At 42.4% G+C, this 11,549-nt stretch overlaps 1 protein-coding gene across 1 annotated transcript; it reads left to right on the top strand.

Moving 5' to 3' along the window:
- Nucleotides 1–207: 207 nt before the first annotated feature.
- PRSS37 (serine protease 37) lies at nucleotides 208–5,685 on the top strand. The gene is made up of 5 exons (XM_068973466.1): nucleotides 208–241; nucleotides 2,397–2,538; nucleotides 3,758–4,011; nucleotides 4,853–4,989; nucleotides 5,545–5,685. The coding sequence occupies exons 1-5, from the start codon at nucleotides 208–210 to the stop codon at nucleotides 5,683–5,685; spliced, it is 708 nt and encodes a 235-aa protein (XP_068829567.1).
- The last annotated feature ends 5,864 nt before the right edge of the window (nucleotides 5,686–11,549 follow it).

The following is an 11,549-nucleotide window of genomic DNA, read 5'->3' as shown; positions in this document are numbered from 1 at the left end:
TGAGAGGCATAGTCCCCCACCTTCCCTGGAACAGAAGGGCCTCCATCTGCCTGTTGGAGCCCTCTTCCCCTGTTCTGCTCTTGCCCAGAGCTGCCTTTCAACCCTCCTGCCTAACCATACCCACTGGTTCTACTAGGTGTTCCAGAGAAACTACTGAACGGAGAGCTCCATACTCTGCTGATCTTCTGCACCTCACAAGGGGAGACTATGAAATTTACCTTCTGTTTGAGTGTCCTTGCTGGTATGTATCCAGGACTTTCTACTCTGTCATATAAGGCACAGGTTAACAGAGGAGAGCAGATGCAGGATGTGGGGATGGTGCAAAAAAGAGTCAAGAGAAACTGTCAGGAGCAGCACTGGGGATCCCCTCTCAGACTGGCCAAAGGCTCTCTGGACAGGCTGAGGAGCCCAGTGCTAAACTTGGGGGCAGTTTATGGTGTATGCCTGCCTTGGAGAGTCCCACACTCAACACTCAACAGTGAGTGTTCCGCCACGGCTATTCCAAATTACAGGCTTCATCACACAGGGGCAAGTCTCAGTGCAGTCACAAGGACAGAGAACTCATTTTGATGACTGATATGCCTCCCTGTTGCAAAAGCTTAGAGACTCAGAATGCGGGGAATGGAGAAGATGGGAACAAAAGACCAAATGCAAGGACCCTCCATCCTGTACTCCCTATCGTGAAGCTCTTCTGAATTCGCCAGACCAGCCTTTCCCACCACACCCTGACTGCCTAGGTTGTTGCATCACAAATTAGCTGTTCGTGAGCTTGGACAAGTTAATTAATCTATCTGGGCTTCAGTTTCTACAGTCAAAATGGGGATATTACTACCTACATTATAGAGTCATTGTGAAGATTTAGAACAAGAGTGCAATGGCTCTTGTCCTTATTTATACCCCACCCTTTTTTCCTTGGGGTTTCTAACAGTGTGACTTCACAGAAAAGGGTGTGGTGAGGTACAGGCCTAGGCTTGGAAAAGATTAACATAAGAACCAAGGGCAGCTGAAACAAAAACAATATTTCTAATATTAGAATCAGCCTTCCTCCTCTTTCTTCTCTTTTTCTTAAAATAATTCATTTATAAAAGCACTGCACAGTCACACTAGAAAATTGAGAAATATTAAAAAGTATAAAAAATAAACATCATTCATAGTCCCCTCAGTCAACACACGCTACTGCACTGTTTGAATTTATTCCCAGGCTTTACTTTATTTATTTTAATGGTTTATTTTTGATTCTTTACTTGTTCTTAGATAATTGGATTACTAGATTAAATGTACATTTTTATTATTTTTTAACTGAAAGGTTATTAGTATTCCTTTGTTGTTTAATATTCTTTATAAATGCAGTTTTAATATATATGCTGTTCCATTTGTTCACATCCCTCTGTATTTCAATATCCAACATTACTGTATCGGACATTCACATTTAAAACATTTACCTATTGTAAGAAAGAAAGAAAGTGAAGTCACTCAGTCATGTCCAACTCTTTGCAATCCTGTAGCCTACCAGGCTCCTCCATCCATGGGATTCTCCAGGCAAGAATACTGGAGTGGGTTGCCATTTCCTTCTCCAGGGAATCTTCCCAAGCCAGGGATTGAACCCAGTCTCCCACATTGCAGGCAAATTCTTTACCAGCTGAGCCACAAGGGAAGCTCAAGAATTACCTATTATAAATAGTGTTAAAATGAGCATATTTACTAATAATCTTGATCTACATCTGATTATTTCTTTAGAATCAAGAATTCTTGGGGTTGTAATTATTAGGTCAAAGGGGACAAACCATTTGCAATTCTTGTGGTCATTTTAAAATTGCTTTTGAAGAAGACAGAATCAATTTCCATTCCTATAAGTAGTAAATGAGAGTCTTTCTCATCATACTTTCTTAGGTTGAATATTGTTCAGTTCAGTTCAGTTCAGTAGCCCAGTTGCGTCCGACTCTTTGCGACCCCATGAATCGCAGCACGCCAGGCCTCCCTGTCCATCACCAACTCCCAGAGTTCACTCAGACTCATCCATCAAGTTGGTGATGCCATCCAGCCATCTCATTCTCTGTCGTCCCCTTTTCCTCCTGCCCTCAACCCCCCACCAGCATCAGAGTCTTTTCCAATGAGTCAACTCTTCGCATGAGGTGGCCAAAGTACTAGAGTTTTAGCTTTAGCATCATTCCTTCCAAAGAAATCCCAGAGCTGATGTCCTTCAGACAAAAATCATTATCAAAACTATTAGATACAATGGTATGTCATTTTCATGTACATTTTGATTTTTTAATGTCAAGTACCTTCACATTTCCTGCCCAACTGATTACTACTTTAAAATCGTCCGTATTTCCATTCAGCTAGGAAGCTGGTGACTGTCTTGTTTGTTCTAAGAACTTCTCATATCTATTCCTCAGGGACATTTTTCTCCGCTCACTCATCTGTGCAGAAAGATGACCCTGCCCCCTATTTGGTCTACCTCAAGTCTCACTTCAACCCCTGTGTGGGCGTCCTTATCAAAAGCAACTGGGTGCTGGCCCCTGCTCACTGCTACCTACCGTGAGTGTTGAGCATCCTCACCCACTCTACTCCCTTTGCACTGGTGATTCTCAAACAGGGGCAACGTTCCCCCCAGGGCACATTTGGCAAAGGAAGACATTCTTGGTTGTCACAACAGAGTGAGCGCTGCGGGGAGGGCTGTGCTAACGGCATCTGCCTGGTGAACAGATGCCAGGGCAAGGATGCTGCTTAACATCCTACGCTGCACATGGCAGCGCCTCCGCAACAGTCATCCAGCCCCGCATGTCAACAGGACCGCGGGGGAGCCTCCTCAGTCTCCCATCAGTCTTCCCAAGGTTTTTTTACTGGCAATATGAGTTTTGTCAGTTAAGGAACCAGCAGGCAACTGATGGTGCTCTCAGATTTTATTAAATTGAGGAGAATTTATAAAAAGAACTAATGACAAAGGAATGGTCTAGTTGCAGGGAAAACATAGACAGCAGTTCAGTTCCTCTGGGGTTCAGTACTAGGAAGATGCACCTACTACTCCCAGACCTAAAGGGGCAGGGGGAGAATGATTTTAAGCCGGGAGAGGAAAAGAGTCCGCGAGAGAAAGAGACAGCACTGCGCAGAGATGGCCTGATAGAGGTCCTAACCTTCTGTCAGGAGACGGTCGACAGCCACAACCCTGCGGCAACCCAATGGGGTGGGGCGGGTGGGAGGATAAACACCCCAACCTCTCCCTTCTCCTTCCAATTCCTTTTTGGTGCTTCTTATCAGCCAAATACCAATCAAATGCCAGAGGACAAGAAAGCTCATTGACTTAATCCACCTATTTCACCTTCCAAAGTACAGAGATGGATGAAATAGAGTTGTGAGGAGATCTGATAAAGCAAACAGGAGCTGTCCAACACTCAAGTCACCTCATTCTCTTCCCGACACCAGATTGGAAATGCCCAGACAGGCTGGAGCTGGAAAGGAGGGGAAATAATATTTCTAGACCATGCATTCTTTTCTCTCCCACTACATGAAAATGGAGAAGTTAAAGACTCTACCACTTAACTGTGTGACCATGGATGAATCCTCCCGTGTGCCTCCATTCCTCCACCTGTAACACGGGGATTCTGTTTCGAATCACTGCTTTGTTGTGAGTAGTAAATTAGCAAATCCAGGATTCAGATAAAGCTCTTGGCAAAGCACCTGGGCCACTGTAACCTCAGCTTTGATGATGATACCAACAGTGATGATGATGGTGACTTCCAACCCCTTATCCCTCCAGAAATCTGAAGGTGATGCTGGGAAACTTCAGGATCAGAATCAGAGATGGGACAGAGCAGACAATTAGCCCTATCCAGATTATCCGCTACTGGAACCACAGTCATAGTGCGCCCCAAGACGACCTCATGCTCATTAGGCTGGCTAAGCCCGCCATCCTCAACGAAAAAGTCCAGCCCATTGCCCTCGCCACCAGCACCGTCAAGCCAGGCACCATCTGCATGCTTTCCGGTTTGGACTGGAGCCAAAACAACAATGGTGAGTGCACCTGCCCCCGAACATCAGGTTGTCAGTTATATCTGCTGAGATAGGTGGGGAAGGAGCCCCATGTCTGTGTAACTGAGAGTGGAAGAGGGTTGAAGGGAGACAAAGGGGAGGTACTATCTGAGGGGTCTGGCAAAAAGAGACCCTCCCAGAAGCCCAGAGTCCTCCTTTCCCAGGGTGTCTAAAGCCCTACTGCTTCTTCAGAGCTTTGGCAGATGGAGCCACCAGGCCACCTGACTCAGCACAGAAGCCACGCCTCCTGATGGTCAGAGTTCACATTAAAAAGGCTTCTCTTTCCCATACTGGCTCACTTCTCTTGTGGAGGACACCTGAGAACTTGAGTCAGGTCACCTTTTATTCCTCCAAGAACAGACACAGAGCAGAAAGAAAATGCTGCTTTTTAAAGAGGCATAAAGGCCATTTCAAAATCCTCAAGATTAACTCTCATAACCATGCACAAAATCACGTCTTCTTTCTTCCTCATTATTTTGTTCAGTTCAGTTCAGTCACTCAGTCGTGTCTGACTCTTTGCGACCCCATGGATTGCTACACGTCAGGCCTCCCTGTCCATCACCATCTCCCGGAGTCCACCCAAACCCATGTCCATTGAGTCAGTGATGCCATCCAACCATCTCATCCTCTGTAGTCCCCTTCTCCTCCTGCCCTCAATCTTTCCCAGCATCAGGGTCATTTCAAATGAGTCAGCTCTTCACATCAGGTGGCTCAAGTATTGTTCAGACAGACACAAAACATCAGTTGAAACAGAGACTGGGGATTGGAGAGCTAAATGGCATTTGTGAACAGGAAGGTTTCTTTTATCTCTGTCTTCCCTCAGGCAGACACCCTGATTTAAGGCAGAACCTGGAGGCCCCTGTGATGTCCAACACAGCCTGCCAGGAAACCGAACAAGGAAAAAGCCACAGAAACTCCATATGTGTTAAATTTCTAAAAGTGTTCAGTCGAATTTTTGGGGTAATCTTTTCTCTCTATCCAATTTTCATTCATTTGGATACGTCTAGTTAACTATTTAACCACGGTATTTAAAAAATAGAAAGCCCACAACTTCATAAATTTTTGAGAATTTGGTAAGGCTGCAGCAAAGCCTCCCATTATCTTCAGTAAAGGACCCTCATTAGAGATGTCTGTATTCATTAAGGGGCATCACGCAACACCTAGAGTTAATAATTGGTTTTTATTCTCATAGCTGCAACTGAAAATGGGTAGCGCTTAAAAAAATATAATTCAAATACTTCACAAATTGAAACAGGCTTTACCAGTTCAAGTAAGTGGAGTTTGACTCCTTTTACATGTGAGTTCTAGAAAGGCTTTTCTCTGACTTTCTCAATGTCACGCAAGGCTAGTTGCGACAAAGTCAGATGAATGAATCAAGCTTCCAGTCTGCGGACTCTTATCTTGATGCAGCACGCTACCTCTAGCCAGGGTGCATCCACATGGGGACTAGAGAGTGCCTATAAGGAGATCTGACCGCATCTGTCTGCCTCCCTCTCTCTGTGTGATCCCTTGTAGGAGGTGGCCGTTGCTACTGTCATCTGCAAAAACAAGCTGCAGGGGATCGAGGTCGGACACTTCATGGGAGGGGATGTGGGCATCTACACCAACGTTCAGAAATATGTCAGCTGGATTGAGAGCACCACTAAAGACAAATGAGACCATGTTTCTCCCTAAGCGTCCCAGTGGCCCTGCCATGGACGATACCAACCACAACTTACCCCAAATTCAAAATAAAACATCCAAATAGAAATATTTGGATTTATCACACCAGTGTCTCGTGTTCTCTCATTTGTATCTCTGCGCATATCCCACAATGAGCTGAAGAACCAAGAATGAAACATGAAATAAGCACTTTCCACACTGTCCTGGGTTATACCTACTATCCATTTAAAGCTTATAACAAATCCGTGAGGTTGTCTTTTCTTCCCACTTTACAAATGGGAAAAATGAGACAAAGAGAAGTTACTTAACATTATCTATAGGTGGTAGTTTAGCAGAGCCTGAAATGGAACCCCAAAATGCCGGATTCTTAGCCCTGTGCTCTTACCCTTGAAATTATAGGCAAGTCCATAGCATTACAACAGATACTGGATTCTGTTCCCTGGTACCTCTCTCCTTTGCTTTTTGCTTCTCTTCTTTTTCAGCTATTTGTAAGGCCTCAAGAGGCAGGTCAGGTGGTCTGGTATTCCCATCTCTTTCAGAATTTTCCATACTTTATTGTGATCCACACAGTGAAAGGCTTTAGTATGGTCAATAAAGCAGAAATAGATGTTTTTCCGGAACTTTCTTGCTTTTTCCATGATCCAGCGGATCTGGGCAATTTGATCTCTGGTTCCTCTGCCTTTTCTAAAACCAGCTTGAACATCAGGAAGTTCACGGTTCACATATTTCTGAAACCTGGCTTGGAGAATTTTGAGCATTACTTTACTAGCGTGTGAGGTGAGTACAACTGTGTGGTAGTTTGAGCTTTCTTTGGCATTGCCTTTCTTTGGGATTGGAATGAAAACTGACCTTTTCCAGTCCTGTGGCCACTGCTGAGTTTTCCACATTTGCTGGCATATTGAGTGCAGCACTTTCACAGCATTATCTTTCAGGATTTGAAATAACTCCACTGGAATTCCATCACTTCCACTAGCTTTGTTCGTAGTGATGCTTCCTAAGGCCCACTTGACTTCACATTCCAGAATGTCTCGTGCTGAGTGATCACACCATCGTGATTATCTGGGTCATGAAGATCTTCTTTGTACAGTTCTCCTGTGTATTCTTGCCACCTCTTCTTAATATCTTCTGCTTCTGTTAGGTCCATACCATTTCTGTCCTTTATCAAGCCCATCTTTGCATGAAATGTTCCCTTGGTATCTCTAATTTTCTTGAAGAGATCTCTAGTCTTTCCCATTCTATTGTTTTCCTCTATTACTTTGCTCTGATCACTGAGGAAAGGCTTTCTTATCTCTCCTTGCTGTTCTTTGGAACTCTGCATTCAAATGGGTATATTTTTCCTTTTCTCCTTTGCTTTTGGCTTCCTTTCTTTTCACAGCTATTTGTAAGGCCTCCTCAGACAGCCATTTTGCTTTTTTGCATTTCTTTTCCTTGGGGATGGTCTTGCTCCCTGTCTCCTGTACAATGTCATGAACCTCCGTCCATAGTTTGTCAGGCACTCTGTCTATCAGATCTTACTTCTTCTCTCCGCCTCCACTGCTACCACTCTGGTAAACCTGGAGTATTGCAGTATCTCCCACTTTTGCCTTACTAAATTCAACCTACTCTCAATACAACTTCTTTTAAAACATAAGTCAAGTTCTGTCACTTGTCTCTGCTAAAAACTCTCCAATGGTTCCCTCACTCAGAATAAACAAAAAATGTGTACAATGGACTATATAGGCCCTAAAACCATGCCACCCCACCCCCGCCCCTTTGACCTCATCACCCACACCTCTACTCCAGCCACACTGGCCTCCTTGCTCTCCCTTGAACACATCTGACACTATTTGACTCAAAACTTTCACACTCTTCCCAGATTCCTGAATGGCTACTTCCCTCACTCCCTAAAATCTTTGTTTAAATATTTCCTGGACTTCCCTGGTGGCACAGTGGATAAGAATCTGCCTGCCAACATAGGGGACATGGGTTTGCTCTGTGGTCTGGGAAGATTAACATCCCTCAGAGCAACTAAGCCCATACACCACAACTACTGAGCCTGCGTTATACAGCCCGAAGCTCCAACTATTGAGCCTGTGTGCTACATCCACTGAAGCCTGTGCACCCCAGAAGCTGTGCTCTGCAACAAGAGAAGCCACCACAATGAGAAGCCTGCACATGGTAATAAAGCAGCCCCTACTCATCGCATCTAGAAAAAGCCCCCACACAGCAACTAAGATTCAGAGCAGTCAAAAGTAAATAAATAAATACATTTTTTAAAAGCATACAGGGATTTCCCTGGTGGTTCAGTGGCTAAGACTCCATGCTCCCAATATAGGGGCCCTGAGTTCAATCCCTGGTCAGGGAACTAGGACCACATGCTATAACTAAGACCCAGTGCAATCAAATAAGTAAATTAAATAAACAATTTTTTAAGTAATAATAAATATCTTATTAGTAAAGTCTTGTCTGACTACCCTATCTAAAATTAGGACCTCACTTCTGGCGCGTGTTCATCCTCCATAAGAATTTGGCAATGCATAGGATAAATCTTAGAACTACGCATTCGCATATTCTCTGACGTCTACCTTTAGAGTTTTACAAGGATGTTCACTGTGACACCATAGAGAGCAAAACACTGGTAGGGTGGGGGGCCACAGAGTGTGGCTCATTTTTTAAAAGGCAGTACAATCATACACAATAATACGTGTGGTCATTCAATAATACCTACTGTTCTAAACACTGAAGACACAGGAGAAAATCAAAGATTTCTGTCCTCATGGAGTATACATTCTAGTTTAGAGACACAGGTAAATTTTAAAATGTATTATGTCAGGTAAGTACTATGAAAAAAAACTAGAGTAAAACTGGGAACACTGAGGTAACATTTTAAAGAAAACATACATTGAGAATTACTCAACAAGGATCCCCAAAACTGGAGTAGGTTCTATGAAATCTTCTTGGAGATGCAGAAAATAGAGTTGAAAGGTGCTTGGGAAAGGCGGTGTCTGCCCTCCTAGAGAAATCGTGATTAACACAGAAGAGTCAAAATGCGACGATCAGGAGTGAGGAAGTGAGGATGAGGAGCATGTTTATGACAAGCTGTGATAGTAAAGTGTGACGGAATGTGGCTCCTGAGTCTTGAACGTACCCAGAAGGCACTGATGCTGACAAATGGGCAGAAGAAGGGAAGAGGATAAGAGATCCATCAAGGGAACGTCCAGGACAGGAATCTCAGGAGTAAGGGTTGAATTGGCTACCATTCCTCTGGAGATACTGGGAAAGCCCCAAACCAATTTACAAAGCTAGGGGCCTGGGAGTGAAAGATGCTGCCATCAGGTAGTCCCCCAACTCTTCTACTAGCTCCTCAGAGATATCCAGTGCCAAGCTACAAAACCTTATTAAAAGAAAGCCTAAACTGTTGATACCTGATTTTCAGTTACCTTTTACCTTAAATTCAGGATAAGTTCATCTTAATGACACTATGCTAAGAAAACTACAATGAGATTAATACTCTGCTCTTCCTAACCTCTTTTGCACACTTAAAAGACATCATGCCTGAGTCCTATCTCAGAGACTCTGACAGAATTGCTCTTGGGCAAGACTTGGGTATTTGTGATACCTTTTAGTCTGCCAAAGTGATTCTCATATGCTGCCAAGACTGAGAACTTGAAACTAACTTTTACCATGAAGCATGTACTATCTAAAGCTTTCCCAGAATTTTATAGAACACTAGAGGCTACAAAAAATGGTTTTCTAAAAACTCATGTTTACTGATTGCTTCATACTGCTAATATAGAAACATATTAACTGTTAGATATTGACCTTATATATAGTTACCTTTCTAAATTAAATTATTTCCTAAAATTTTTTAATTGTTTGGATTGTCTATGTAGACAACCATATCTGCTTAAAATAATGACAGTTTTATTTCTTCTTTTCTAATATGTAAAGTTTTTTATTTCTTTAATGTGTTGTTAAGCATATAAATCAGTGGGTTTTGTTCATATAGTCACAGACTTAAGCAAAAAATATTGCACTATCTAATTCTAGAACATTTTCATGACCCTGACAGAAACCATATATATCCATAAAAAGTTACTACCCAATACCTACAGTCCCAGCACCTGGAAACTACTAATTTACTTTCTGTTCTACAGATCTGCCTATTCTGAACCTTTCATATAAAGGGAATCATAAAACATGAAGTCTTTCTGACAGGCTTCTTTCAGCTAGCATGTTTCCAGGTCCATCTGTGCTGTGCCATGTATCAGTACTTCCTTCCTTCTTATGGCTGAATAATATTCTATTATATGATTATGTGCGCGCGCACACACACACACACACACACACATCACACTTTGTTTATCCATTCATCAGACAACAGACATTTGGGTTGTTTCCACTTCTTGACTAGTATGAACAGTGTTGCTGTGAGCATTCATTGGTAAGTTTTTGTGTGGACATACATTCTCATTTCTCTTGGCTATATACCTATGAGAGGAACTGCTGGCTTATATAGTAACTGTATTTAATGTAGAATGTTGAAGTTTTGAAGCTATTCCACTAGCTTGCACTAAAGGAAAGAACCTCAGCAAAGTTTTCAGCTTTGTTCTTAAAATGCTCATACATTGCTAATGTTTTCTCTTTTAATTGAAAGTAAGGTGTCTCCAACAGTTCATTTTGTCTTCAGTCTATATGCTTAATTTATTTGGTCTGTTTCTCCTATTTCCATCTTTTTACTGTTTGCTGATACCTTCTCAGAGCGTTCTTTGAGCTGAACTTCCAGTTCATTAATTCACCATCAACTGTATCAATTCTGATGCTTAATGTCACTGTTGAATATGTCATCTAATCTAAAAATACATGTTTCAGAAACCAAAGTGGAATCAGATTTTTCCTCGCCACAGGACCTGTCATCTATGGCACGTATGACCTAGAATCAACCAAGCAGAGGCTCTTAGCCAGGATTTTAGACCTTGGTACTGTAATTCAAAGGGACATGTTCACAGAGGCAGTGGCAGTGTCAAAGACACAATGCTAACAGTTGAAACATGAATGGTGGTGCCAGCATCAGTCCCTCAAGAATGACTTGGTTGTGTTCTCAGTTGTTTAAACCCCCTGATTCTCTTTCTGATATTGATTCTTCAGACATCCCTTGGATCCCAAGAGATAGCCAATTCCCTTCCAATAAATTAAATTTATTCTTAAGTCATATCAAGTTGGACACATGAGTTGGGATGTGGGGAGAGTACAGGAGAGTTAAAGAACTAATTTCTCCCTTCTACATAGTTCAGATTCAGTAGATACTGTCATAAGTTATGATTTTTAAAAAGCAAAGTGAAAAATATATTACTTAAAGTCATAAAAATTAGTGACCAGAAGAATGACAAGTATGTAAAAATAATCAAATATTGGAGAGGGGAATAAATTTGAGGTTAAGTGAGACAATCCCCAAACGTTGATGAATGGGATTCAAAAGTTACAGTTCAAAGTTAATAAACCAAGTAAGAGAGGCAAAATATTTCGAGTTGTGAAAGTCATCGCCAGAAGAATGAAGATGAAAGGTAAGATGTGACTACATCTGGGACTAACTTCAGGGCATGGAATGGGAAAATGCTGCTGTACCTTTTCTGCCTTCCTGTACTGCGCACATCTCTTCTAGTTCCCCTCTAGGCTGCACCATTAGAGATCCCAGTCCATAAGAGAAAGGAAGGTTAGCTGAACCCCCCGCCCCCCAACACACACACATATACACACATGCACACGGACCCAGCTGCAGCTCTGAGAATGCAAACTATAAAAGATTTAATTACACAGGATTTAACTCAAGAGCACAGATTTGCCTCCAGATTTGTTTCCTTGGGTAAAACACAAAGTAG

The sequence above is a fragment of the Capricornis sumatraensis genome, chromosome 5 (genome assembly GCF_032405125.1).
Source record: "Capricornis sumatraensis isolate serow.1 chromosome 5, serow.2, whole genome shotgun sequence".
Taxonomy (NCBI): Eukaryota; Metazoa; Chordata; class Mammalia; order Artiodactyla; family Bovidae; genus Capricornis; species Capricornis sumatraensis.
The sequence above is the reverse complement of the archived record's forward strand: the minus strand, read 5'-3'. Positions and strand labels throughout refer to the sequence as shown.